Consider the following 26,652-nt stretch of genomic DNA (forward strand, 5'->3'; position numbering starts at 1 on the left):
TGCTGTAAGCAGAGTTGTGCAGAGAAGCACCGGTCCTGCATTCTATCATCTCGCCCCACCCAGCTACTTTTTCATGCCACCAAGCTACTTTTTCATGCCACCCGGCTAGAAAAAAAGGTACTTGTGTATTATCCCGTCTAGCAGAACGGGCTCGGCAGTTAGACAGGCTGGAAAAGTGTGCACTGTGCTTCTTGAGCAGATGATTCACCACAGATCAGCTGCTCCGTTCCATTCAGCTTTCCTCACTGCGCAGTGTTGTAGGCCGCCCCGAAGTCACAGCACTTGTCTGTGTAAGATGTAAGTAGAGGGGCTGTACAGCACACTGTATGCAGTGACCTCCGCTCCATAGACAGCAGCCGCTGATCCCCGCTTAGGTAAGCTCTTCCCTGGTGGGCTGTGATTAGGGGCGAGACCCTTTTATAGACAAGCTGTATGATAGCGGGCAGATTGCTGCAGGGCACAGCGCTGTACATAGCAGGGGGTGTGACGTGGATCACCTTGTGCTGGTGCTCAGCAAGTCCTCTTCCCTGTAATGTGATTAGGCAGAGTTGGTATGCCGCTAGAATCACTTGTAATTCCCCTCCTCCAGGCTGGAAGGCTTCATGCCTCTTTCATTATTGCTCTCTATTGTTCTGCGGTCTGACGGAAAAGCCAACACAGCGCAGTGAGGAAAGCTGTGTGGAAAGGGGCAGCTGATCTGTGGTGAATCAGCTGCTCAAGAAGCACAGTCTGCACACTTTTCCAGCCTGTCTAACTGCCGAGCCCGTTCTGCTAGACGGGATAATACACAAGTACCGAAAAAAAAATTCTGGGGAGAACACTGCTCTCGTTATCCTGGCCAGTAATGATCTTCTGTGCATATGTGTCCTGGGTGCATATTTTAGAGCAGAGAGGAAGTTCTGAGTTCTATCAACTCTAGCACATGATAGAAGGAAAATATTTATTTGTTACAGCTGATACAAATCCTAAAATAAATCTGAACTGTTTCTACTAAGTGATTCATGGAAGCAGACATATTGTTAACATCCCATGCTTTATTGGCTTATCTACATTCTCTGCCATGGCAGTCCTGTGACACGGGAGAGATCAAATTACAACTTGTGATTAGACACAAATTAGGGGGAATTAGACAGACTGAACTAAATACATATAGGGTGCATTTCTCTTTGTTTTTTTAGTGGAGTTATTATGCCGTTGTGTACAGCAGAGAGGACGTTTTTCTCAGTCCAATAACGCTTTACTTCCGAGTTCCGACAGGAACTTCCTTCCTGCAGTTTCTCCGCCTACAAAGCTGGATAAGTACATGCGCAGTCACAGCTTTATTTACTTTATAGCGGAAGCAACGCTTTTGGCTACGACTGCTGTTTAAAGATGGCGAAGATCGCTAAAACGCATGAAGGTAAGCTTACATTGTAAAAATATGGCATGCAGGAACATTATTATACTGCTGTCTAATTTATATCGGCACACTTCACAACAGATTGCTCGCGTGTGGAAAGACCTACGTCGTTTGATCGTTGTTGTGCATTGTAATGGCGTCGAAGTTTTCACGTACATAACCATTTAGGTGGATCTTGGTTCTGAATGCCAGAGATTGATGCGATTTATGTTGAGCTTTGCGCTGCTGCGAATTTGATATGCAGGGAGACGTTTCTGGACCTCGTGCTTTCGTAGTGCTCTGTTGATAGCACACGTAACAGTGTGTTTATGCCGTGCTACTGCTTACATTTGTTTAGGGGACTGTTTTCATTTTTTGGTTCATGAGTGTTTTTTTTCTTTATCCTACGTTGCTGAAGATTCTTTGAGTTTAAAAACAATTCATACTGTATACTACGGTAGTTGTATTCTGCGGTATCTTTGCAGTCTGTTCGTCTCTTTGTAAAATTGGTGACTACTGTAAACTTTGCACTTAAAGGAGTCTTGTAGGGGGAAAAAAAATTTGAACTTACCCCTGGGGCTTTTAACGGTCCCCCACAGACATCCTGTGCCCGCACAGCCAGTCACCGATGCTCCGGCCCCCTTCCAGAGTTTGCAACTTTAAAGTCGGAAAAAGCACTGTGCTGCGTCCTTGCTCCCACTGATGTCACTGGTAGTGTAGTGCGCAGGCCCAGTATGGTTTGTGCCTGCGCAGTACTCTCCTGGTGACGCCAGCCGGAGTGAGGACATTGCCACGAAGGCGCAGTGGTTTCCGACTTAAAGTCGCACATTCTGGAAGTGAATCGGAGGCGCTGCGTAATATGTTGGTGCTATATAAATATAATAATATAGCTGTGCGGGCAAAGGATGTTTGTGGGGGACGGTTAGAAGCGCCAGGTAAGTTCAACTCTTTCCAGTGTTGCCAACTCATCCCTTTAATTACTGACACATCTAAGTTATACAGGTTCTGGAGCTATTTGCACATAATCAGTGCCTTAACTGCATCTACCTAGCCACAAAACCTGTATAATTCATATGTGTCAGTAATTAAAGGGATGAGTTGGCAACACTGACTCTTTCCCCCTACCACCCTACAGTAGTCCTTTGTTTCTGTGTGAAAGACAGCTTGTTGCTGCTTTCTGCCATTAGTTTAAAGTGAACCTAAAGTCAAATGAAAAAGACGAGATTTACTCACCTGGGGCTTCCCTCAGCCCCCTGCAGCCGATCGGTGCCCTCGCAGCCCCGCTCAGATGCTCCTGCACCCGCCGGCGAACACTTCCGGTTTGGCCGTCACCGGCCGACAGGCATGGGAACGCGAGTGATTCTTCGCGTTCTCAGCCTGTATATCGCCCCCCTATGCTGCTATTGCGACCTCCTGGCCGCAATAGAAGCATAGGGGGTGATATACAGGCTGGAAACGCGAAGAATCACTCGCGTTCCCATGCCTGTCGGCCGGTGACAGCCAAACCGGAAGTGTTCGCCGGCGGGTGCAGGAGTATCTGAGCAGGGCTGCGAGGGCACGGATCAACTGCAGGGGGCTGAGGGAAGCCCCAGGTGAGTAAATCTCGTTTTTTTCATTTGACTTTAGGTTCACTTTAAAGCGGACCCAAACCAAACATTTTTTTCATTCAAAATATTTAGTTGCACCACTCTGACACATACAAAGATAAACACTCCTTCAAGCCTATGAGCATTTCAGTGCATGCTTTTCACCCTCCTCTTTGCATAACTAGGGTTATACAGGTGGCAGCCATTAGCAATTCCTCCTTTGCCGGACACCACCTACTCCACCAGTTTGCCGGATTCTGTCCCGGCAATATGAAAGCAAGGGAGGAGTTCCTCCAATACATGTAAAATATTTTATATTTGTCATCATGCAGCTGAAAAAAGGCTGCTATTTATTATTATTTAGAAAATAGATTTTATTTCTGAAATCTTGTATTTTTAATTTGGGTCCACTTTAATATTGCTGCCTTGCCTCTGTATTGAATGAGTATTGCAAATCTTTATTGAAATCAGTGTGTAAATATATACACATTCTAAAGCCTGTACAAAACTTCAGTGGGCAATCAATTTGAAGGTATCTAAGCAACATGTAAAAAATAAATATAGCCAAACTGACCTCCTAATGCTGCATACACACTTGAGATAAGTCTCTGGAAAAGGCAAGATCACTTACCCCATTCCATGTAGTATGAGAGCCATACTCTACACAGTCTATTCTATGGAGCTGCACTCCCCATCAGATAAAATCTTTGCAAGATGCTGCGCACAAAGATGCCCGTACACATTCAAAAGATCATTATCTGCAAAAGATCTCTTCCTGCAATAGATCCATTCCTTCAAAATGCATTCATAGTCTATGAGATCTGCAGATCATCATACACACCTTGTTTAGCAGGCAATCATCTGCAGATCAGATCCACCAGGATGGATTTTCAGATCTGCAGATGATTGCCAGATATGCAGATGAAGTCTGTTAAACAAGGTGTGTATGAGGATCTGCAGATCTCATAGACTGTGAATGCATTTTGAAGGAATGGATCTATTGCAGGAAGAGATCTTTTGTAGATAATGATCTTTTGAATGTGTACGGGCATCTTTGTGTGCAGCATCTTGCAGAGATTTTTATCTGATGTGGAGTTCAGCTCCATAGAATAGACTGTGTAGAGTATGGCTCTCATACTACATGGAATGGGGTAAAATTGGTCTGTGATCTTGCCTTTTCCAGAGACTTTTATCTCAAGTGTGTATGCAGCATAAGGCATGTTCGTAAACTGTCCTTGCTGCGAGAAGGAATCAAGCATTTATTTACTGGGGGGAAATGGGTACAGCTGCAGAGCCCCTTTTAAAAAACCAACCCCCCCCCTTATTGTATTACTTAGAGTTGCTTAATGTGGCCTCGCCGGACCAACCCCACTTTGTTTAAAGTGTACCTGAGATGGGGGGGGGGGGACATAAATACCTGGGACTTCCTCTAGCCCCCTCCAGACTGAGTTCTCCTTTGCCGTGTGGATCCTCTGCGATTAGCACTGGATAGTCCTAAAGCACAGTATTGGTCAGTTGGCACAGTAGTACTGTGAAGGTGCAGAACGATTTGGCGATGGGAACATCCATGTTTGCCCCAGACCAGTGGACTTTCTGGGAGAGTTGAGGTGGATCCATGTGGTGCAGGAGGATGGCGAGGGAGCGATCAGCCTGGAGGGGGCTGGAATATAAAAATCTATCTCTATATATTTATTCTCACTGGAGTGATGTGATTTTGTGAAAGTCCCGCATAAGGGGCCCATACACTGGTTGATTTCAGCCATCGATAGATTCTATAGAATCGATTGATCGATCAGAAATCAATTCTATCAAATCAATTGATGTGTGGCCAATTTCAATCATTTTGATCTATCTGACAGGATGGAAAATCTAGGTTGATCTGCTGGCAGCAGATCCATGGCCCATAGTTGCATTGGATCTAATGGTCCAATAATGCATTTAGATAGATTTCCAATAGATTTCATTCTGAAATCTATTGAAAATCTGTTTCTAGTGTGTGGCACACATCAGATTCCTGTCAGATTTGACTTGACAGGCATCACAGAAATTCTGCTGCAAATCTGTGTATGGCCGCCTATAGCATTGCATTAGCAAGAGCTTTTAAAATCTATAGAGAAAAAAGAAGTTATGTGGCTAGTACATGCATCTGGTAATGTGTCTCCTTTTCTGGCTCAGGGACCGCTTTCCGACCAAATTTTTCTCCGGGGGGAGGTGGAGGATGGGGGTGTGTGATAGTGGACAGAGTCGTGCGCAGCGGGTTACGGGGGGGTCTGGGGTGCAGTGGCATAGCTAGCATAGTTGCCCTAGTATAGGGAGTTTAGTTACCCCAGTATGGGTAGTATAGTGCCCCAGTTTAGCTAGTATGGTGCCCATTATGGGTAGGTAGTGCCCCAGTATAGCTAGTATAGTGCCCATCGGCTTCCTGTAGCGGCGATGTGTATCGCCGTTACCAGGGGAACTGCTTCTGCCTCATCACAGCAGTCGCGGGGCGCACTGCTGTGAATCAAAATAACACATGCATGAGAGGGGAATATAAGAGAGGAAGCGGCTGCCAGCTAAGGTAACAATGGGGGTGGGCAAGAGGACAGACTCACGGCTCAGCTGCAAACGCCCCACGGACCGGCAGTGGGCTGCGGACCGGGGGATACAGCATTAATTTTTTTTTTTTTTTTTTTTCCCTTGATAGTTGTCCTTCAAAGAGGAACTCCAGTGAACATTTTAGTGTTGGCAGGCAAGGTAGCTGTTGCATGGTTTTTGGCAATTGGAAACAGCGGGCCCTTTTCCACTAGAGCGATTGTTAAATCGTAAATTGCTAGTAATTTTTAAATTGCTAGGGTTGTTACTTTATCATAGAAATCACAAGAAGTATTTTCCACTACAGTGATTCGATTTGGCAATCGCTTTCTGGAGCGGTTTTTTGTGTTTGTTTTTTTTTTGTTTACAATGATAATGCAATGCTAATGAAAATCGCAATCTCATAACAGAATTAATGAAAAATCGCAATCACTGCCGTTTGTGATTGCCATTGCTAGCGGAAAAGGGCCCTAACAGCTATTTTCCACAATGCAACAAGGTTCACAGGCCAGGGCTGTGGAGTCGGGGCAATTTTGGGTACCCGGAGTCGTTGATTTCATAAACTGAGGAGTCGGGAGTCTGAGTCGGCTGATTTTTGTACAAAATACACATCCCTGTTAAGTATTAGACTAAGGAGTCGGAGTCGTGATTTCATAAACTGAGGAGGAGGAGTTGGAGTCGGAAGATTTTTGTACCGACTCCAGACTGGAAACTGACAGAAAAAAAGTACAAACTTTTCTTGTGTGGGGGGGGGGGGGGGGGGGGTTTCTTGTGGGGAGAGGGGGGGTTTCACCACAATATCAGCCATACAGCACCCCCTGATGGTCTGTTTGTGAAAAGGAATAGATTTCTCATGTAAAAGGGGGTATCAGCTACTGATAGGGATAAAGTTCAATTTTTGGTCGGAGTTTCTTTTTAAAGCCATATATGCCGCCCTAGCAGATAAAACACTATGCAATTAGAATTCAAATGAATATAGACTCCTATAACGGCTAGCTGAATTTTTAATAGGTTTCAGCAGAAATCTATGAAGCTTAAAGGGAAGGTCCAGGCAGATTAAAAAACAAAATGCACTTACCTGGAGCTTCCTCCAGCCCCTGGCAGCCATCCTGTGCCCTCGCCGCAGCCCCTGTGGCTCCCGGTGTCCTTCGTTGCAGGATTGTACCGCACAGACCTGATGACGTCAGCCAAACCACGTGAAACGCACAAGAAGCCGACCTGGCGAGGTCGGCTTCTACAGCGGAGAACACTGGGAGCTGTGGCAAGGGCACATGACGGCTGCCAGGGGCTGGAGGAAAACCCAGGTAATTGGGTTTTGTTTTAATATGCCTGGATGTATCCTTTAACCTTTTCCGGACCGCCTGCATTAGATTCTACACCGCACTTTTGGCTGTTTAGCTCCCGACGCGATCGTGCGCACCCGGAGGTGGAGATTAAGCTGTCACATGACAGCTGACATCTCCCCTCAGTGATCAGCAGCCATCGCGTATGGCTGCTGATCACGTGATCACTACGATCGCCGGCGGATCGTACTTATCACTTTGGGGGGGAAGAGGATCCACTCACCTCCCTGCCATTCCAGCGATGATCGCCCCCCCCCCCCCTCTTCTCTGGCCGGCATTTCTGCTCCTAATGCTGCTCAGTTCCGGGTCCCGGCTTGATGATGTCATCTAGCCGTGACCCGGAAATGAGCAGCATTAGGAGAAGAGATGGCCGCCGGAGAAGAGGGGGGCTACTGTGGCTCATCGCTGGAGCCTGGAAGGTGAGTGGCTGCTGGCAAATGGGGGGGAAACCTGCCACCATGGGGGTGCACTGCCCAGCCAGCAAAAGAGAGGATCTGCCGCCACACACACACACACACACACACACACACACACACACACACACACACACACACACACACACACACACACACACACGTGCACCCCCCCCTGCAAAACGCCTAGTCCCTAAGGGGGCTATACTGCTTGATGCAGGGCAAAGTAATGGACCAGTGATTCCCCACCACTCCTGTCCTGCCCCATGTCACAGTTTTTCTGTCCGATCAGACTTTCCATCAATAAACAGCACAAAATAGGTTGAAAGTCAATCAATTGGCTATGTACGAGCAATAGATTACTGGCGGATTCGAAGTGATCAAACCCAGTGTATGATCTGCTTTAGATATTTTTCCAACCTGGGTGGTAAAATGCCAATTAGTTCTGCAATGATGGGAAACAATTGAGAACATCACAAACATAACTCTTTTGAGTATATTTTGAGTATATTGTCCAGTTGATGTGACTATCATGGAAGAAAAGTTCAATAGCTCTCCCTTCCATGCGCATCCCCCTACTACCATGTGTATCTTGCGCCTTAAAGGGTCCTGTGGTATAGCAGCACCTCTTTTGTTTTCATTTACACCACCCTTTCACAAATTCACCCCTCTTCCACGTTGTGTTCCCCATTTGCAGCCTTCTCTTCCACATTCAGCTACCACTCTTCCATGCATGGCCAGCTGTGGAGTCGATACCAAAACCACTGACTCCAGGTACCAGGGCTGTGGAGTCAGGACAAAAATCTTCCAACTCAGACTCCTCAGTTTATGAAACACGACTCCGGGTACCCAAAATGGCTCCGACTCCTTAGCCTAATACTTAACAGGGCTGTGGATTTTGTACAAAAATCATCCGACTCCTCAGTTTATGAAATCAATGACTCCGACTCCGGGTGCCCAAAATTACTCCTCGACTCTGACTCCGACTCCACAGCCCTGCCAGTTACCCAAAATTGCTTTGACTTCGACTCCTTAGTCTAATTTTTACAAAGGCTATGGGTTTGGTTCAAAAATCATCCGATTCCGGCTCCTCAGTTTATTGAAACCTCTGACTCCACAGCCCTGCCTTAAAGGACCACTATTGCAAAAATTGTAAAATTTAATATACATGCAAAACATACCAATAAGTACATTCCCCCCCCCCCCCCCCCCCCCCCCCAGATTAAAATGAGCCATACATTACTTTACTGTTCTCTTATCTTGCTGTCACTTTCAGTAGGTAGTAGAAATCTGACAGAACTAACAGGTTTTGGACTAGCCCATCTCCTAATGGGAGAGTTCTCAGGGTTTTCTTTATTTTCAAAAGCACTTAGGTGGGATCCACACTATAAGCGCTTTTCTGAGCGCTTTGTGATTAGCGCTTTCTGAACGCTTTTTTAAAATTTCTCCCATTCATTTTCATTAAAATCGCAGTAAAAATTGCTGCAATTTGTTGCTCGCACGATTGCTGTGAAATATTTTTTTTTTTATTTCTTTACAGCAATTTTAATGAAAGTGGGAGAAATTTTTAAAAAGCGCTAATCAATCACAAAGTGCTCAGAAAAGTGCTTATAGTTTGGATCAGGCCTTAATGAATGGCAGTTGCTCCATCCAACTTCTAAAAAAAGCGTGCAGCAAGTAGGAAGGCTGGCCAGCATCTTTATATAAATTCTTTTCAAGGGGTGTCTTAATATATAAAAATAAAAGTAAAGGCCATGCTTGAGAATCCCACATGAAGAGCTGGGACTAGACCAAAACCTGTCAGTTCAGATTTCCACTATCTATTGTGATGCTGGATACAAGTGGAATCGCGCCCTAAGAGTGATTAAGATGTGGAATGCATTGCCACAGGAAGTAGTTATGGCAAATTCTATACCTGCATTTAAAGGGGAGCTTAGATGCTTTCCTTGCGTTGAAAGATATCCATGGCTATAATTACTAGGAATGCCCAATGACGTTCCAGGGATTTTATCTGATTGCCATCTGGAGGCGGGAAGGAATTTTTTCCCTTTTGGGGCTAATTGGACCATGCCTTGTAAGGGTTTTTCACCTTCCTCTGGATCAACAGGGGTATGTGAGGGAGCAGGCTGGTGTTGTACTTTGATTTCTGGTTGAACTCAATGGACTTTTTTAATTTTTTTTATTTAACCCAGGTAACTATGTAATTATAGGAAGCGTTTGCTGTAATAGCCAACTTTACTGTTGGCTTTTCTATTCATTATTGAAAAGGGTATGGATAATTTTGGACTGGACACTTTTTGCTCAAATGTTAATAAAAGCTGAGAAATGTGTGGATTAGAGATCTTGGCTGAGAGTGACGCAGTGAACCTTTTTAAAAAGCAAAGACAATCGTTCATCAAGTACAGCAACTGTAAGTGCTTGTGCTGCCTGGCCTTCCAGCTGCAAACTGGGCTCCATTATGGCCTTTTCTTACAGTGCCAAGAAGTACACAGTTAGTGGATGCACATAGAGGCAGGCTGTTAATATAAATGACTGCCTTCAGTATAGTAAAATTATATAGGATGTGTCAGAAAAAGATGTGTTGGGACACCTACAGGTCCTGTGTCAGGGAAGACTGTTACAGTTGCAGAGTAAACAGGCTTAAAGGACCACTGTCGTGAAAGTAGGCAGTTAACATCTGAGAGAACCGACAGGTTTTGGTCCAGTCCATCTCCTCATGGTGGATTCTCTGGGTTTTCATTGTTTAAAGCATTTCCTGAACAGCAGTTGCAAAGTCTAACTGACAAAATAGTGTGCCAGTGCAGGGCTGTGGAGTCGGTACAAAAATACAACTCCGACTCCTCAGGTTAGGCTTACTCCGACTTTTATCCTCCGATGATTCTAATTTTGCATATTACAATTTTGTTGATTGAAAGTATGTAACATGAAATGCATCTCTTAACTGCCAACACTTAGGAATTTTAAAGTACAACTGAAGTGAGAGGAGTATAAAGGCTTCCATATTTATTCCCTCCTAAACAATACCAGTTACTTGGCTAGCCGTCAGATCTTTTACTGGCTCCCTCTCCCTGGCCGTGCTCGTTTAACCTCCACGCTGAACTTATGCACTACAGTCTCTATAATGGAGTTGTTGTGAGCGTGTCCACTACTGCTGGAGGATATCTCTATATGAATGGTTTTGGGACGTATGCGATCCTTTGATGCATTCAACTGAGCTGACAAGACACCAGAATCTGGTACTGTATGCGACTGCCTTATTGGCTACCTTCTGCATCTATCTACCTCTTTGAATGGGACTTTGCTTATAATGCATGCAGTGTCTGTCGCTCCCTGTTCATCAGTGGTGGACTCTCAGCTCATGCCCATCCACTAACGCCTTGATTTGAAGAACCCTCTACTCTGCTGTGCTTGTGGGCTTTTGAGCTGGCTGCCCACTGTTTGCTTCTTTCTGGAATTTGCTTCATATGCATTAATTGCCTGCTTAAAGCATTGGAACTTTTCTATCTGCTAAATATACCTGGCATGGATACTTTGATTATGCAGGAACTTCTCTTGCTCTATAGAGACTTTGTAATCTCTTGTGGAATTCACGTTTGCAGCAATACTAAGTTATTTGTCACTTTCCTAGTCTGGGGGTATTTCTGTAGCACGTTTCATGGTCGAGTATCAGTGAGTGAGTGCAGGTGTGAGTGTATCGGTGGTGTGGTTGTTTGCTTTTGGTCCATTTTATACGTTTGTGTGTTTTTTATCTTTTTGATAACCAATAAAAAGTTTTGATATTTCATTTAATTACATATTCTGTCTTTTGTTGCTTGGTGTATATGCCTTTCTTTGAGGTCTCCTATATGGTTTTTCTCTGATACTTTTAGTCATAGACTAAAACTAGTCCTTGATAAGAGTACTTGTAGAAGACAGGAACAAAGAACATCAGGCCTTAGGCAATGTGACTGTGGGTACATGTAAAGGTGCCCATACACTCGTCAGATTGGCAGCAGATAGATAAGAAATGCATCTGATGATCTATCTGATGCGTTTTTAGAACATTTTTTTACCAGGATAGAATTCCAATAGATTTCAGTTTGAAATCTATTGAAATTCAATCTGATGGCATTTTTTTGCCATCAGATTTCCATTAAGGCCAATGCAAACTGATTAGCAATCTCATCAGATCGACCTAAATTTTCCACCCTGCCAGTTCGATGGAAATCCATCGATTGGCCAACCGATTTGCAAACGATCGATCGGCCAGAAAATTGGGTAAGTGTATGGGCCCCTTAACCACCCTGGCGTTCAATTTCCCCAGGATTTCTGTGCAAAAAGTGGTTCAATTTCAAATAATTTTCAATTTTTTTTTTTTTGTGTGTAATCGTGTTTTTTTTTTTTTTTTTTTTTTTTTTTTTTATATATATATATATATGGAAATCAATATAGGTTATTGTATTGAATTCCATAAAAAAAATGTTTGCATTGAGATGTTGTGTGACCCTGGTGTCATCAATGCCGATCGGCGTGGGACATGTCATTGCCGAGGGAGAAGAAAAATCTGCCAAGGGACATGGAAGAAGGCACTAGGGAAGCTATCAGAGGTTTGCGACGAGGGATCAGCACGCCAATGGTGAGTATAAAACCCAGATGTATAGGCAGGTATACAGGGAGCCAGATGTATAGTGAGCCAGATGTATAGGGAGCCAGGTTTGTGGGTGGGGGATCCCCATTCTGTGTGCGGATGGCCTTGCCAGGTGGGGGCTCCTCATTCTAAGGGGGGGGGGGGGAATTCCCCTTTGAATGCGTGCGGATGTCTGGGTGGGGGATCCCCCTTCTAAGCGGGGGGGGGGGGGTATCCCCCTTCTATGCAGGCGGATGTCCAGGTGGGGGATCCTCCTTCTAAGCAGGGGAATACCCCTTCTATGTGGGCGGATGTCCAGGTGGGGGATCCCCTACTTTGGGGGGATCCCCCTTCTATGCGGCATGCTGTGGGTGTCCTCTCCCTCCCATACGATTCCCCCCCCGTCTGAAGCACCTTGAGGTGGGATCTATTCACCTGAAGGCTCTCTCCTGCGGCGGTTGGCTCACTTCCTCCTCCATTGCCGAAGTCCCGGTCTGTGTAGTTACAGTACGAGGCTTGGTGACGTCACACAAATCGCTACCCACAGCGTGCAGACAGGCATCCAGCCATCCTGGGGAATCCCTCTGATGAGGGAAAAGTGGAGCTGGCGGCGCAGAGAAACATGAAATCTCCCTGGCAGTATTGACGAGCCTAGCTCGTCATTACCACTTTCAGCAGGTTTCTGCTGGACAAGCCAGGCTCGTCATTAACGCCAGGGTGGTTAAGAGTGATGTGCAGGAGAATGAGGTTATTCTTCCTCTATTACACATTCTTCATGTACAATCTGAACTAGGTTTATGGGTGATAGACAACACCTCTGTGTTCAATGTGCACAACATTCTCAGTGGATTCCCTGCAGCTCTGTGGGGAATGCATGTAGAGTCTAGTACTACTGTGTAACAAAGTAAACCTTAGTAAAGTTTTATACATATATGGGGCTTCATCCAGCCCCCTTCATGCTTATCAGTCCCTCGCTGCCCTCCACCACCTGGATCTTCTGCTATGGGTCCAGGTACCTGAGCCAGTCGGGTGTAGTGCGCATGCACACACTCCACCGCTGGGAGAGTACTACACCTGCGCAGCACTGTTGCACAGGTGCAGAATGTTCCTGGCTGTGGGAGCGGCACACGGCCGGACTGCGCTGACTGCCTGAAATACTGGGACTCATAGCAGAAGATCCAGGAGGAGGACAGCGACTGGATTAGCCTGAAGGGTGCTGGAGGAAGCCCCAGGTATGTATAAAAAAAAAGTCATCTGTCTTAGGTACCCTTTAATTCTTAGTCACCAAACCAAGTTTTAACATATCAAATTATTTAATTTCATGAGCAAAGGGAGTGCATACATTTACATAAACCAGCATCAACGCAGAATTATTTCCGTCTCATTGACCAGCTCTATTAGTGACACAGCTACACATCATGCTTTATTCTTACAGCATAGATGTTATCTTATATGTATATATAGTACAGACCAAAAGTTTGGACACACCTTTTCATTCAAAGGGTTTTCTTTATTTTCATGACTATGAACATTGTAGATTCACACTTAAGGCATCCAAACTATGAATTAACACATGTGGAAGTATAGTACATAACCAAAAAGTGTGAAACAACTGAAAAATGTCATTCTAGGTTCTTCAAAGTAGCCACCTTTTGCTTTGAGTACTGCTTTGCAGTTTGCACACTCTTGGCATTCTCTTGATGAGCTTCAGGAGGTAGTCACCTGAAATGGTCTTCCAACAGTGTTGAAGGAGTTCCCAGAGATGCTTGGCACTTGTTGGCCCTTTTGCCTTCACTCTGTGGTCCAGCTCACCCCAAACCATCTCGATTGGGTTCAGGTCTGGTGACTGTGGAGGCCAGGTCATCTGACGCAGCACCCCATCACTCTCCTTCCTGGTCAAATAGCCCTTACACAGCCTGGAGGTGTGTTTGGGTTCATTGTCCTGTTGAAAGATAAATGATAGTCCAACTAAACGCAAACCGGATGGAAAAGCATGCCGCTGCAAGCACCATGCTGGTTCAGTATGCCTTCAATTTTGAATAAATCCCCAACCGTGTCACCAGCAAAGCACTCCCACACCATCACACCTCCTCCATGCTTCACGGTGGGAACCAGGCATGTAGAGTTCATCCTTTCACCTTTTCTGCGTCGCACAAAGACACGACGGTTGAGGAGTCCAAATTTGAGATCTTTGGTTCCAGACCAAAGCACAATTTCCACTAGTCTAATGTCCATTCCTTGTGTTCTTAAGCCCAAACAAGTCTCTTCTGCTTGCCTGTCCTTAGCAGTGGTTTCCTAGCCTGATTCACAGTTTACTCTCAGAACAGTATCATTTCAATGGTAGGTTTATTTTAACAGTGGCAGATAGCACATCAAAAGGAAAATCGAAAAAATAACCTTAAATAAAAGATAGCAACTGATTTGCATTTCATTGAGTGAAATAAGTTTTTGAACCCTCTAACAATAAAAGACTTAATACTTAGTGGAAAAACCCTTGTTTGCAAGCACAGAGGTCAAACGTTTCTTGTAATTGATGACCAAGTTTGCACACCTTTTAGGAGGAATGTTGGTCCACTCCTCTTTGCAGATCATCTTTAAATCCCTAAGGTTTCGAGGCTGTCTCTGTGCAACTCTGAGCTTGAGCTCCCTCCATAGGTTTTCTATTGGATTAAGGTCCGGAGACTGACTAGGCCACTCCATGACCTTAATTCCGGAGACTGACTAGGCCACTCCATGACCTTAATGTGCTTCTTCTTGAGCCACTCCTTTGTTGCCTTTGCTGTGTGTTTTGGGTCATTGTCGTGCTGGAACACCCATCCATGACCCATTTTCATTTACCTGGCAGAGGGAAGGAGGTTGTCGTTCAGGATTTCACGATACATGGCTCCGTCCATTTTCCCGTTAATGCGATTAAGTTGTCCTGTGCCCTTAGCAGAAAAACACCCCCAAAGCAAAATGTTTCCACCCCCATGCTTGACGGTGGGGACGGTGTTTTGGGGGTCGTAGGCAGCATTTTTCTTCCTCCAAACACAGCGAGTTGAGTTAATGCCAAAGAGCTCTATTTTGGTCTCATCAGACCACAGCACCTTCTCCCAGTCACTCACAGAATCATTCAGGTGTTCATTGGCAAACTTCAGACGGGCCTGCACATGTGCCTTCTTGAGCAGGGGGACCTTGCGAGCCCTGCAGGATTTTAATCCATTGCGGTGTAATGTGTTTCCAATGGTTTTCTTGGTGACTGTGGTCCCTGCTAATTTGAGGTCATTCACTAACTCCTCCCGTGTAGTTCTAGGATGCTTTTTCACCTTTCTCAGAACCATTGACGCCCCACGAGGTGAGATCTTACGTGGAGCCCCAGAGCGAGGTCGATTGATGGTCATTTTGTGCTCCTTCCATTTTCGAACAATTGCACCAACAGTTGTCACCTTTTCTCCCAGCTTCTTGCTAATGGTTTTGTAGCCCATTCCAGACTTGTGCAGGTCTACAATTTTGTCTCTGACATCCTTGGACAGCTCTTTGGTCTTTCCCATGTTGGAGAGTTTGGAGTCTGCTTGATTGATTCTGTGGACAGGTGTCTTTTATACAGGTGACTAGTTAAGACAGGTGTCCTTAATGAGGGTGACTAATTGAGTAGAAGTGTCTAACCACTCTGTGGGAGCCAGAACTCTTAATGGTTGGTAGGGGTTCAAAAACTTATTTCACTCAATGAAATGCAAATCAGTTGCTATCTTTTTATATAAGGTTATTTTTTCAATTTTCCTTTTGATGTGCTATCTGCCACTGTTAAAATAAACCTACCATTGAAATGATACTGTTCTGAGACTTCATTTCTTTGTCATTGGACAAACTTACAAAATCAGTGAGGGGTCAAATATTTCCTCCACTGTATGTATGTGTCTGCTGCTAGAAGCTAGATGTGTATGTGTATCAGACCAAAAGTTTGGACACACCTTCTCATTCAGAGTTCTTTATTTTCAGGACTATGAACATTGTAGATTCACAATGAAGGCATCCAAACTATGAATTAACACATGTGGAAGTATAGTACATAACCAAAAAGTGTGAAACAACTGAAAATATGTCACATTCTAGGTTCTTTAAAGTAGCCACCATTTGCTTTGATTACTGCTTTGCGCACTCTGGGCATTCTCTTGATGAGCTTCAAGAGGTAGTCGCCTGAAATGGTTTTCACTTCACAGGTGTGCCCTGTCAGGTTTAATAAGTGGGATTTCTTGCCTTATAAATGGGGTTGGGACCATCAGTTGCGTTGGGGAGAAGTCAGGTGAATACACAGCTGATAGTCCTACTGAATAGACTGGTAGAATTTGTATTATGGCAAGAAAAAAGCATCTAAGTAAAGAAAAATTAGTGGCCATCATTACTTTAAAGTGGAATATAACCCTGCATTTCAACTTTGCTCTGAAACATTATTTACAGCATATTATATGCAACCAGCATTTTTTGTTTGTTTTACTAGACAAGCATTCGAAGGGTTACACACAAAGCTTGAAAGTTCCGTGCAGAGAAATGTTGTCGCAGCCGAACTTTCCGATGATACATTTAAGTAAACACAAGATAACAAGTGAGGAATGTGACACATTCTCTGACTGTGCAGGAGCTGCTGGAGACCCACTGAGGCCTAGTGCACACCAGAGCGTTTCGGCTGCGGTTTGCGATCCGCTTGCGGGTACGGATCCGCTTGGGTAATGTATTTCAATGGGCTGGTGCACACCAGAGCGGGAGGCATTTTGCAGAAACGCATACTCCTGGGCTGCTGCAGATTTTGGATTGCGGAGGCGTTTCTGCCTCAATGTTAAGTATAGGAAAACCGCAAACCGCTCTGAAAAACGGCACTTTAGAGCGGTTTGCCAGGCGGTTTTTGTTACAGTAGCTGTTCAGTAACAGCTTTACTGTAACAATACATGAAATCTACTACACCAAAACGCTAGGTGAAACGCTGCAGAAAAATAAGAAAAAGTGTTTCAAAATCTGCTAGCATTTTGCGGATCTGCTAGCGGTTTTTGGTGTGCACCAGGCCTAAAAGCTTCTCTCCCCTGCAAAACAGCAACAAATAAAACCAGTTATTAATAAAATGCAATCAGCTCACAAAGCAAAAAACTGTACTTTTAGAAACCAATAGCTTCTAAATGAATAATACTTATGCACAAATGCAAATATGATAACCGTATGACATAAAAAGTAGGTAAACATGGTTTTTATTGCATATTATGTCAGGGTTTTAAATAGCTTTAAGAAATGAAGGTCAGCCAGTCCGATAAATTGGGAAAACTTTGAAAGTGTCCCCAAGTGCAGTCTCAAAAACCATCAAACGCTACAGAGAAACTGGCTCACATGCGGGGACCGTCCCAGGAAAGGAAGACCCAGAGTCACCTCTGCTGCGGAGGAAAAATTCATCTGAGTCACCAGCCTCAAATCGCAGGTTAACAGCAGCTCAGATTAGAGACCAGGTCAATGCCACACAGTTCTAGCAGCAGACACATCTCTAGAACTGTTAGGGCTCATTTCCACTATCGCGAATTCGCATGCGTTTTTCGCATGCAAATTCGCATAGCAATACAAGTGAATGGGACTGTTTCAGGATTCCTTTGCGTTTTTCTGTGCAGAAAAAAATTCGCATGGCAGAGCCATCAGAATTCGCATACCGCTATGCCAATCGCATACAATGTATTTAATAGGAAATTCGCATGAGGTTTGGGTATGCAAATTTTCATGCAAATTTTTATGCGAATTCGCATAGAAACAATGGAAAAGCACACCAGCACTGCCATGGTTAAATTCGCATGCATCGTCATCCATGCGAATTCACGTGCAATTTCACATGAAAATTCGCATGGACCCGCATGCGAATTTCGCATCCGCATGCGAATTTTTACAGCGGCGATTCGCACCGCACAAGTGGAAATGCAGCCTTAAAGAGAACCCGAGGTGTGTTTAAAGAATGTTATCTGCATACAGAGGCTGGATCTGCCTATACAGCCCAGCCTCTGTTGCTATCCCAAACCCCACTAAGGTCCCCCTGCACTCTGCAATCCCTCATAAATCACAGCCGTGCTGTGAGGCTGTGTTTACATCTGTAGTGTCAGTCTCAGCTGCTCTCCCCGCCTCCTGCATAGCTCCGGTCCCTGCCCCCGTCCCTTCCCTCCAATCAGCAGGGAGGGAAGGGATGCAGGCGGGGACTGGAGTTCTGCAGGAGGCGGGGAGAGCAGCAGACTGACACTATAGAGATAAACACAGCCAGCTCTAACAAGCTGTTTGTCAGCAGCGTGGCTGTGATTAATGAGAGTTTGCAGAGTGCAGGGGGACCTTAGGGGGGTTTGGGATAGCAACAGAGGCTGGGCTGTATAGGTAGATCCAGCCTCTGTATGCAGATAATATTCTTCAAACCCACCTCGGGTTCTCTTTAAGAGGAGACTGTGTGAATCAGGCCTTCATGGTAGAATATCTGCTAGGAAACCACGAAGGACAGGCAACAAGCAAAAGAGACTTGTTTGGGCTAAAGAACCCAAGGAATGGACATTAGACCAGTGGAAATCTGTGCTTTGATCTGATGAGTCCAAATTTGAAATTTTTGGTTCCAACCACCATGTCTTTGCACGACGCAGAAAAGGTGAACGGGTGGTTTGTACATGCCTTTCAATAGTTTTCATTGAGATGTTTGTAAACACTTGTGAACAACACTTCTATGGGTTGTAAAACCATTAACAATTTATCAAAGTTGCGATACGATAAGGAGTTATACAGTTGAGTTGAGAAACGGGGCCATTAAAGAGAATCTGTATTGTTAAAATCGCACAAAAGTAAACATACCAGTGCGTTAGGGGACATCTCCTATTACCCTCTGTCACAATTTCGCTGCTCCCCGCCGCATTAAAAGTGGTTAAAAACAGTTTTAAAAGTTTGTTTATAAACAAACAAAATGGCCACCAAAACAGGAATTAGGTTGATGTACAGTATGTCCACACATAGAAAATACATCCATACACAAGCAGGCTGTATACAGCATTCCTTTTGAATCTCAAGAGATCATTTGTGTGTTTCTTTCCCCCTGCAGCTATCTTCCACTGAAGTGTCAGGCTATTTCTTCCTGCAGAGTGCAGACAGCTCTGCCCATATGTAATTCATCAGTATGTGAAAGCCCAGCCAGCTCAGAGGAGGATTTATCCAGCTTGTAAAAGATAATAGAACAGAGAGAAGCTGCACTAATCTAAATATCACACAGGCAGTGTGCAGAGAGGGGCCTGGATGGGGGAGTTCATAGCAGAACTACAACACTGAAGAACTTGGCAGCCTTCCAGACACAGGCCTGACAAGTCTGACAAGAGAGAGATAAGTTGATTTATTACAGAGATGGTGATAGTAGAACGTGCTGCAGTAAGCCAGAACACATTAGAATAGCTTTTGGAACTTGTAGGATGATAAAAAACAGGATGCAATTTTTGTTACGGAGTCTCTTTAAGGCCAAACAGAATGAACAGTTTGTAGATGTACTACAATTTAAGTGATAACTAGACTAGCTGGTCAAAACCAAAACAAGGAACTAATAAGTTTTCAGTTTTCATGTAAAGGGGGACAGAGTACCTGCAAACATATTTACGTCCAGGAACTCGTATCCCTGTCTGGGCCTGTCGAATCAGAGGGGAATAAGGTGAGGGGGAGTTTAGTTTAGTCAGTGTTTACGATGTATAGGGATAGATGACGTTAGCATTAGAACCGAGGAAAATGTATTATTAAATGAAGAGTTGCAAGATTGTCTTTGTCAAAGTTGTGCTTAGAGGGAGGGTTGGTGTTTCTAAGGAGATTTTCCATCGTGAGGTTGTAATTAGTTAATTGAGTTAGTTGGGATAGGGTAGGAGTATCCACGGAGTTCCAATTTGAGAGTATTATCCTCTTTCCCTGAAAATAAGCCCTAGTTGCAATCAGGGCTGTGGAGTCGGTCCAAAAATCCTCCGACTCCTCAGTTTAGCATTCCACCGACTCCGACTCCTCAACTCCGACTCCTCTAATTTGCATATTACAATTTTGTTGATTAAAAGTATGTAACATGAAATTCGTCTCTTAACTGCCAACGCTTAGGAATTTTACAAGACAACTGAAGTGAGAAGGATATGTAGACTACTATATTTATTCCCTTTAGACTAAAACTAGTCCTTGGTAAGAGTATTTGTGATAGGTACAAACCGGAACAAAGAACCTCTATCAGACCCTAGGCAATGTAAGTGTGGGTACATGTAAGAATGATGTGCAGGTACTCTGCAGGGGAATGAGGAGATTGTAAAAGACAACACCTCTGTGTTCAATGTGCACAGCATTCTCAGTGGATTCCCTGCAGCTCTGTGGGGAGTGCATATGTAGAGTATAGTACTACTGTGTAACAAAAGTAAACCTGAGACAGGTGAAATAATAGTTTTATACATACCTGGGGCTTCCTCCAGCCGCCTTCAGGATAATCAGTCCCTCGTTGTCCTCCTCCACTACTTGGATCTTCTGCTATGAGTCCAGGTACTTGAGCCAGTCGGGCGTAGTGCGCATGCACACACTCTGCCGCCAGGAGCATACTACACCTGTGCAGCACTACTGCGCAGGTGCAGAATGTTCCTGGCTGTGGGAGCGGCTTGCGGCCGGACAGCGCTGACTGGCTGAATTACCAGGACTCATATCAGAAGATCCGGGTGGTGGAGGACAGCGAGGGGCTGATTAGCCTGAAGGGGGCTGGAGGAAGCCCCAGGTATGTATAAAACTTTTCATCCGTCTCAAATTTTAACATATCAAATTATTTGATTTCATCAGCAAAGGGAGTGCATATATTTGCATAAATCAGCATCAATGCAGAATTCTTTCCATCTCGTTGACCATCTCTATTAGTGACACGGCTACACATCAGGCTTTATTCTTACAGCATAGATGTTTAGTATATATAAGAGATTCCTGTGTACACATCATATATACAGTCACAATCAGATATGTATATCTGACCTTAAAAATACGGGGACTGCTTTATTGAAGCAGCACAAGTAACTAATTTTGATTGGTTTATTTCATTTTTGTGGACTAAGCACAGCTATTACTGTATATATACATTATTTTTAATGACTATTATCTGAGAAATAGAACATTTTATCATATTTTCTATTTTAATTACAGTTACAAATTCATTCGGAGTCGGTGCATTTTTTTTCCCGACTCCAGGCACCCAAAATTGCCCGACTCTCCGACTCCACAGCCCTGGTTGCAATTTTGAGCATGCTTGAAATCTAAACCCTACCCCGAAAATAAGCCCTAGCGGAAGCTAAAGAGGAGAAAGAAGCAGCCAGTAATTGAGGCCAGTGTGGTGCAGTGCCAATCAGGCACTGATCCTGTCATCTCAGCAAACAGCAAGGTTATTAGCTGTGTGCAGGGAAGACAGGGCAGGTGCCTGATCAGTACAGTAGCATACTTTCAAATCCATGAACATCACAATACAAAAGAACAGGAAATGTTCTGGTGAGACACTTCCTAATAAAAATATGACATCCCCTGAAAATAAGCCCTAGCACATCTTTTAGAGCAAAAATTAATATAAGACACTGTCTTATTATCTGGGAAAGACGGTAGTTGACATGCAGCACATTATATGGCTGATAATGAATCTATGGTGGAGAGAAAGTTTGTCAATAGTAATAATATTGAAAGTTGGTGTAAGTGTGAAGTAGTTCTGTGTAATGATGGCTATGATAGCTCTAATTAGAAGCCAAAATGGTCAGATTGGCCAATCCCATAAAATGTGTAGGAATGTACCATGTTGGTTACAGTTTCTCCAACATAGGCTATCATAAAAGTGTGGTCGGTAATGCAAATCAGTGCGGGAAAACATTTCGGTATTTTACACTTCTGTGTGGTCATTCATAAAAAAGGGTACAGGTGCGATAGCAGTGCAGAGATTTCTCGAACTAGGCTGGCACTATGCAGGCGGTAGGTTTGCGGAAACACAGGAGTTGATGCATTTCTCCGTGTTTCGCTCTACTGCAGCTGCCTGGGAGGTCTGTGTCTCCATTAACTTAAAGGAATACTATCAAACTAATCAATTATGTGCAAGCACCATGAATGAATGAGGCAACAATTTTAATAAATGACTCTGATAACTATATCTGTGTAAAATGTGTAGTTTTCAAACTGTACCTGAAAGTCAGCATTCTAAAAAGTTACTGACGGCGACGGCTTTAGGAACAGTCTATTATGACAGGGTAAGCCGCTCTGGGAAGAACAGTGTAGACCAGGGTCTCAAACTCGCGGGCCATTTGCGGCCCTCGATACAATATTCTGTGGCCCGCGCCGGCAAAAGCAAAAGAGACACGGAAGCAAACTATTTTTGCCTATTTTACCTTATAGTTCGCTTCAGTGCTCCCAAGTAATCCGCCGCATCCCCGCCGCTAACGAGGGCTGCAGAGCCCCCAAATCCCCCCGGGCAAACATCCACGACTGCGCTGAGGGGCAGAGCTTCCAGCTCTAGCTCTGCCCCTCCTGACGTCAATCGCCGCCTCTCCCCGCCCCTCTCTGTGAAGGAAGAGTGAGAGGGGCGAGCAGAGGCGGCGATCCACCGCAATTGACGTCAGGAGGGGCAAAGCTGAAAAGCTGAAAGCTCTGCCCCTTCCAGGAAATGCTGGCGGATTGCCCCCCAGGCGATTTGGGGGCTCTGCAGCCCTCGTTTTGCGGCAGGGAACACGTGAAATCCCTTATGCGGCCCAGCCTCATCCTGACTTTGCCTCCAGCGGCCCCCAGGTAAATTGAGTTTGAGACCCCTGGTGTAGACTAAGCTATTTCCAGCCTCCACCACAGCACAGCGTGTTTTCAATCACGTTGTCAAGAATCGGCCCGCGGCACGCCTGCGTATATGGTTCCCGATTGTGGGTTTGACCAGATCAAGCGGGAAACAGCCTTATTCAAGCTACAGACAAGGCTGGGACCCCTCAAACGCTCCTTACTGCCACCACTAGCTGTTGCTAGAAACGTCCACTCTGCGGTCGAGTGCTCATGCAATCCGCGTTTTCGTATTCGGGTCAGCTTTGCGCTTAGGCCGAATACGGGAACGCCACGCACAATTGCAATCTTACACTGTAGTGACCAGCCTATTCTTTCTCAATTGGCAGCTAATTAGCAGTAGACACCTCTTCCCCTGCTGGACAATGAGGGCAGAGGTAATGTACATTTACATACAGAATTTACATGTACACACAGGCTCCCATTAACCGTTTCCTGGAGCCAGGTGGCACCTTCAAGAGCCAGACTAGCTTATAGTAGACAGAAATCTGTTCCTTTATTCCCTAACATCATCAGCACCCCAATATATCACCACACACGTGACCGCCGCAGTAGGATGGCATTGGGAACAAGTACGCTCATTCCTATTTAGGCATGCAAATTGTCAAAGGAGAAGCGGGCTCCCTCTGATGTGAGCTTCTGTGCATTCGCCTGGACTGGGCAGCGTCATAGCGAGCACAGCTTGGAAAACTACCACTGGAGGTGAAATATATTTATGTTCCAATTCACCCTTCGTGTCACTGTGCTGTGCAGCCTATGTGCGGCAGATTACATCTGGAGCGAGGGGAGCGAGAGACTCTCGCTCCGGTAACTATTTGCCTGCCAGAGTAGGAGTGAGAGCATTGGTCTCTCACTCCTCATACTATCCCAACATACTGAACCAAACCACGATGGTCCCGTGCTTCAGAACAAGCTGTGGTGTGTGGGGGAGGCTGCAGATAAATTACTCTGCACTGTTCTTCCCAGAGATGTCTTACCCCATGAACTTGAGCTATTTTTCTTAATGGGATGCTGACACTCTGATATAATAGAACAATTAAAGTAAAGAAATAAGCCTTAGCTGCCACTTCCGTGTATTACAAGGGCTAGGTGATAGTTGTTTTTTTTTTAACATGGTTATCGCCACATCCAAGGGAGCGGTATTTCCCGTCCTCATACTGCTTGCGTTAATCTTTATGAATTAACATTTTGTTACGATAGTCACCGCACAAGGCGGTGATTTATCGCTCTGCTCGAGAATGTCAGCTTTTCATGCGGAAACAGCCTTTATGAATACACATTTTGCTATGTGCTCGTAAAGTCAGCTCTTTTTAGCATTTCTGCATGCGGGAATGCTTTATGAATAATAGCCATAGAGGGCTATTTTCATTGGAGATTGTGGATAGAATTCTAGGTGTTATGTACCATTTACATAAGATCTTTTGAGATGTTTCTAGGTGGTTAATGCACTTGGAATTTGTATTGAGGTCGAAGGCTTTTTTTTTTTTTTTTTTTTATATATGGTTTTTAACGTTGGGGGGAGGATATGGAAATTTGTTCATATCACATTGATGCCTCCTTTTGATGAGTTTTAAAATTGTTCCATAATGCCATAGGCAGGCTTTGTGCAATTAATGGAGAGCTTTTATGAAGGTGGGCTATACGTATGTAGGTATAGAGAATTATGCTGGGAATACACGTTTCGTTTCTGCCTTCGTTCAAACCTTCGTTTCGATTGTGCCTTTTGTCCTTTTCGATCCCAAAATAATTGACCGTACGGTTAATATCACCACCCACGGTTTAGTGTTTTTTTGTTTTTTTTTTTTCGATTCTGATGGTTTCGTTTTTCCAATGATCGAAGGCTGCAAAGAAACGAAACGTAGTACAGGGACGGACGGCATAAACGAATATATAATCGATCTGAACAGCCATCAAGCCTACCAATGGCTCGATTAGATGGATAAAGAGAGATATCAAACATGTTCGATCACTAGTCGTTCGTTTTTGGGGTCTATTAATCGAAACTATGAGATTATGACTATTTTCACATACGTTTTCAACACTCGATTCGTTTACCGAACGAATCGAAGGCTAAAACGAAGGCAAAAACGAAACGTGTATTCCCAGCACTATGTTTTAGGTGGAATTTTTGTTGAAGTGAGGTTAACAGGATTAAATTGTCATCTTGTAGGAGATTGTCTGTCTGTGTGTGATCCCTGAAGTGACCCAGGGTTTGAGATGAATGTAGGGAGTGATGGATGAGATTACAGATAAAGGAATATGGGGTTTGGTCATTTCCGAAGCTGAAGGTTTGTTTCAGAACTTCTTTCCAAGCTTTAATGGTAGTAGAGATTGTAGGGTGGTTAGTAGGTGGTATTGGTAAGTTTAGCAAGATTAAACTGTCGTTTAGAGGGTTAGGGGACATCATAGCCTCCATATTGACCCCATTTTTTGGGGATGGTGTAATCCACCAATACTTGGACATATCCAATATGGAGGAAAGATAGTAGTGGTAAGGATTTGGGAGGTCAAAACCTTCTCTTTTTGGGAAAGAAAGTGTAGTAAAGGACACTCTTCTTCTTTTCCTTATATATTGTAGTATAATGGCTCTTAGGTCTTTGAAAAATTTAGTAGGAATTGGGATTTGTAGCGTTCTAAAATAGAGGATCTTTGGTAAGGTGACCATTTTTAAAAGCTGCAATTTTACCTGAAATTGAGAATTCAAATTGTGCAAGATGAGTAAGCTCCCCTTTTATGGTTTTTAGTAAGGGAGTAAAGTTTGTTGCAAATAGTGTGTGTGTGTGTGTGTGTGTGTGTGTGTGTGTGTGTGTGTGTGTGTGTGTGTGTGTGTGTGTGTGTGTGTGTGTGTGTGTGTGTGTGTGTGTGTGATTTTAATACCCAGGTAAGGGATAAAGGAGGGAGCCCATGGGAAGGGGAGGCTAGCTGAGATTTGATGTTTCAATTTCTCAGAAATATGAATACCTAGAAGTAGTGATTTGGTTTCATTGACTTTGTATAATAATGCCGCTTAAAAGGATTGTAGGGTTTCCTAAGTTTGTTTTAAAGATGAGTGAATTTGTCAGTGACAGTAGCACGTCGTTGGCGAATAAGCTGATTACTTATATATTTTAATTTGGGAGTTTTTGGTGGTATCTGAACCTGTGGGTTATTTCTGATTGATTCAGCCAACGTCTCCATCACCATTATGAAGATTAGGGGGGATAAAGGACACCCTTGACGAGTTCCGTTGGTAATAAGGAATTGTCTTGAGAGAAAGCCTGATACAGTAACCCGTGCTGAGGGTGTTTTGGTAAAGAGACATAATAGCGTTCATTTATATTTGTCTTTTAGACCAGTTTTGTATAGAAATGCTTAAAGAAAACCCCAATGGACCCTGTCAAAGGCCTTCTCCGCCTCCAAGGCTAGGAGCACGGAAGTCCTTCGTCAGGTATCCAGGTAGTGGACTGTATTAATGACCCTTTTAGTGCCGTCTGAGGCTTGGCGGCCCTTAGTAAAGCCCACCTGATCTTGGTTGATCAAGTCAGGTAGAATGTGGTATAATCGGTTTGCTAATATTTTAGAGTACATTTTCAAGTCACCATTTTAATAGCGAGATTGGATGGAAGTTTGAGGGTATGGTGGTATCTTTTACCTGGCTTAGGGATCACGGTTATGTCTTGTGAGAATTTCATAGGGATTTAACCATAATCTATGAAATCGTTAAAAAGGTGGTTAGTTTCGGGGCTGGGATCTTACAAAATAATTTGTAATATTAATTTGTGTATCTGTCTGGGCCAGGAGCTTTAGTTTTAAATTAGAGATGACCTTGAGAACTTCTTGGAGTGTTATTGGGGAGTTTAAGGAGGTGAGTTGTGAAGTAGATATAGTGAGCAATTTAATTTTGTGTAAGAGATTAGATATTAGGTGTGGGTTGGGGAGTATTCGGATCAGACTGAAG

The 26,652-nt window shown here is 44.2% G+C and overlaps 1 protein-coding gene across 3 annotated transcripts in view; it reads left to right on the forward strand.

The window, feature by feature from the left end:
• Nucleotides 1–1,275: 1,275 nt before the first annotated feature.
• The window catches only part of SF3B1 (splicing factor 3b subunit 1), a 315,589-nt gene continuing 290,212 nt past the window's right edge, over nucleotides 1,276–26,652 (forward strand). For 2 of the 3 annotated variants that reach the window (XM_068244953.1, XM_068244952.1), the window contains exon 1: nucleotides 1,287–1,399. In XM_068244953.1, coding sequence (XP_068101054.1) covers nucleotides 1,372–1,399 — 28 coding nt within the window. In that variant the 5' untranslated portion in view covers nucleotides 1,287–1,371. Of the gene's footprint in view, nucleotides 1,400–26,652 lie in introns of all 3 variants that reach the window. The other variant, XM_068244955.1, reaches the window with a different exon arrangement.

The sequence above is a fragment of the Hyperolius riggenbachi genome, chromosome 7 (assembly GCF_040937935.1).
Source record: "Hyperolius riggenbachi isolate aHypRig1 chromosome 7, aHypRig1.pri, whole genome shotgun sequence".
Classification (NCBI taxonomy): domain Eukaryota; kingdom Metazoa; phylum Chordata; class Amphibia; order Anura; family Hyperoliidae; genus Hyperolius; species Hyperolius riggenbachi.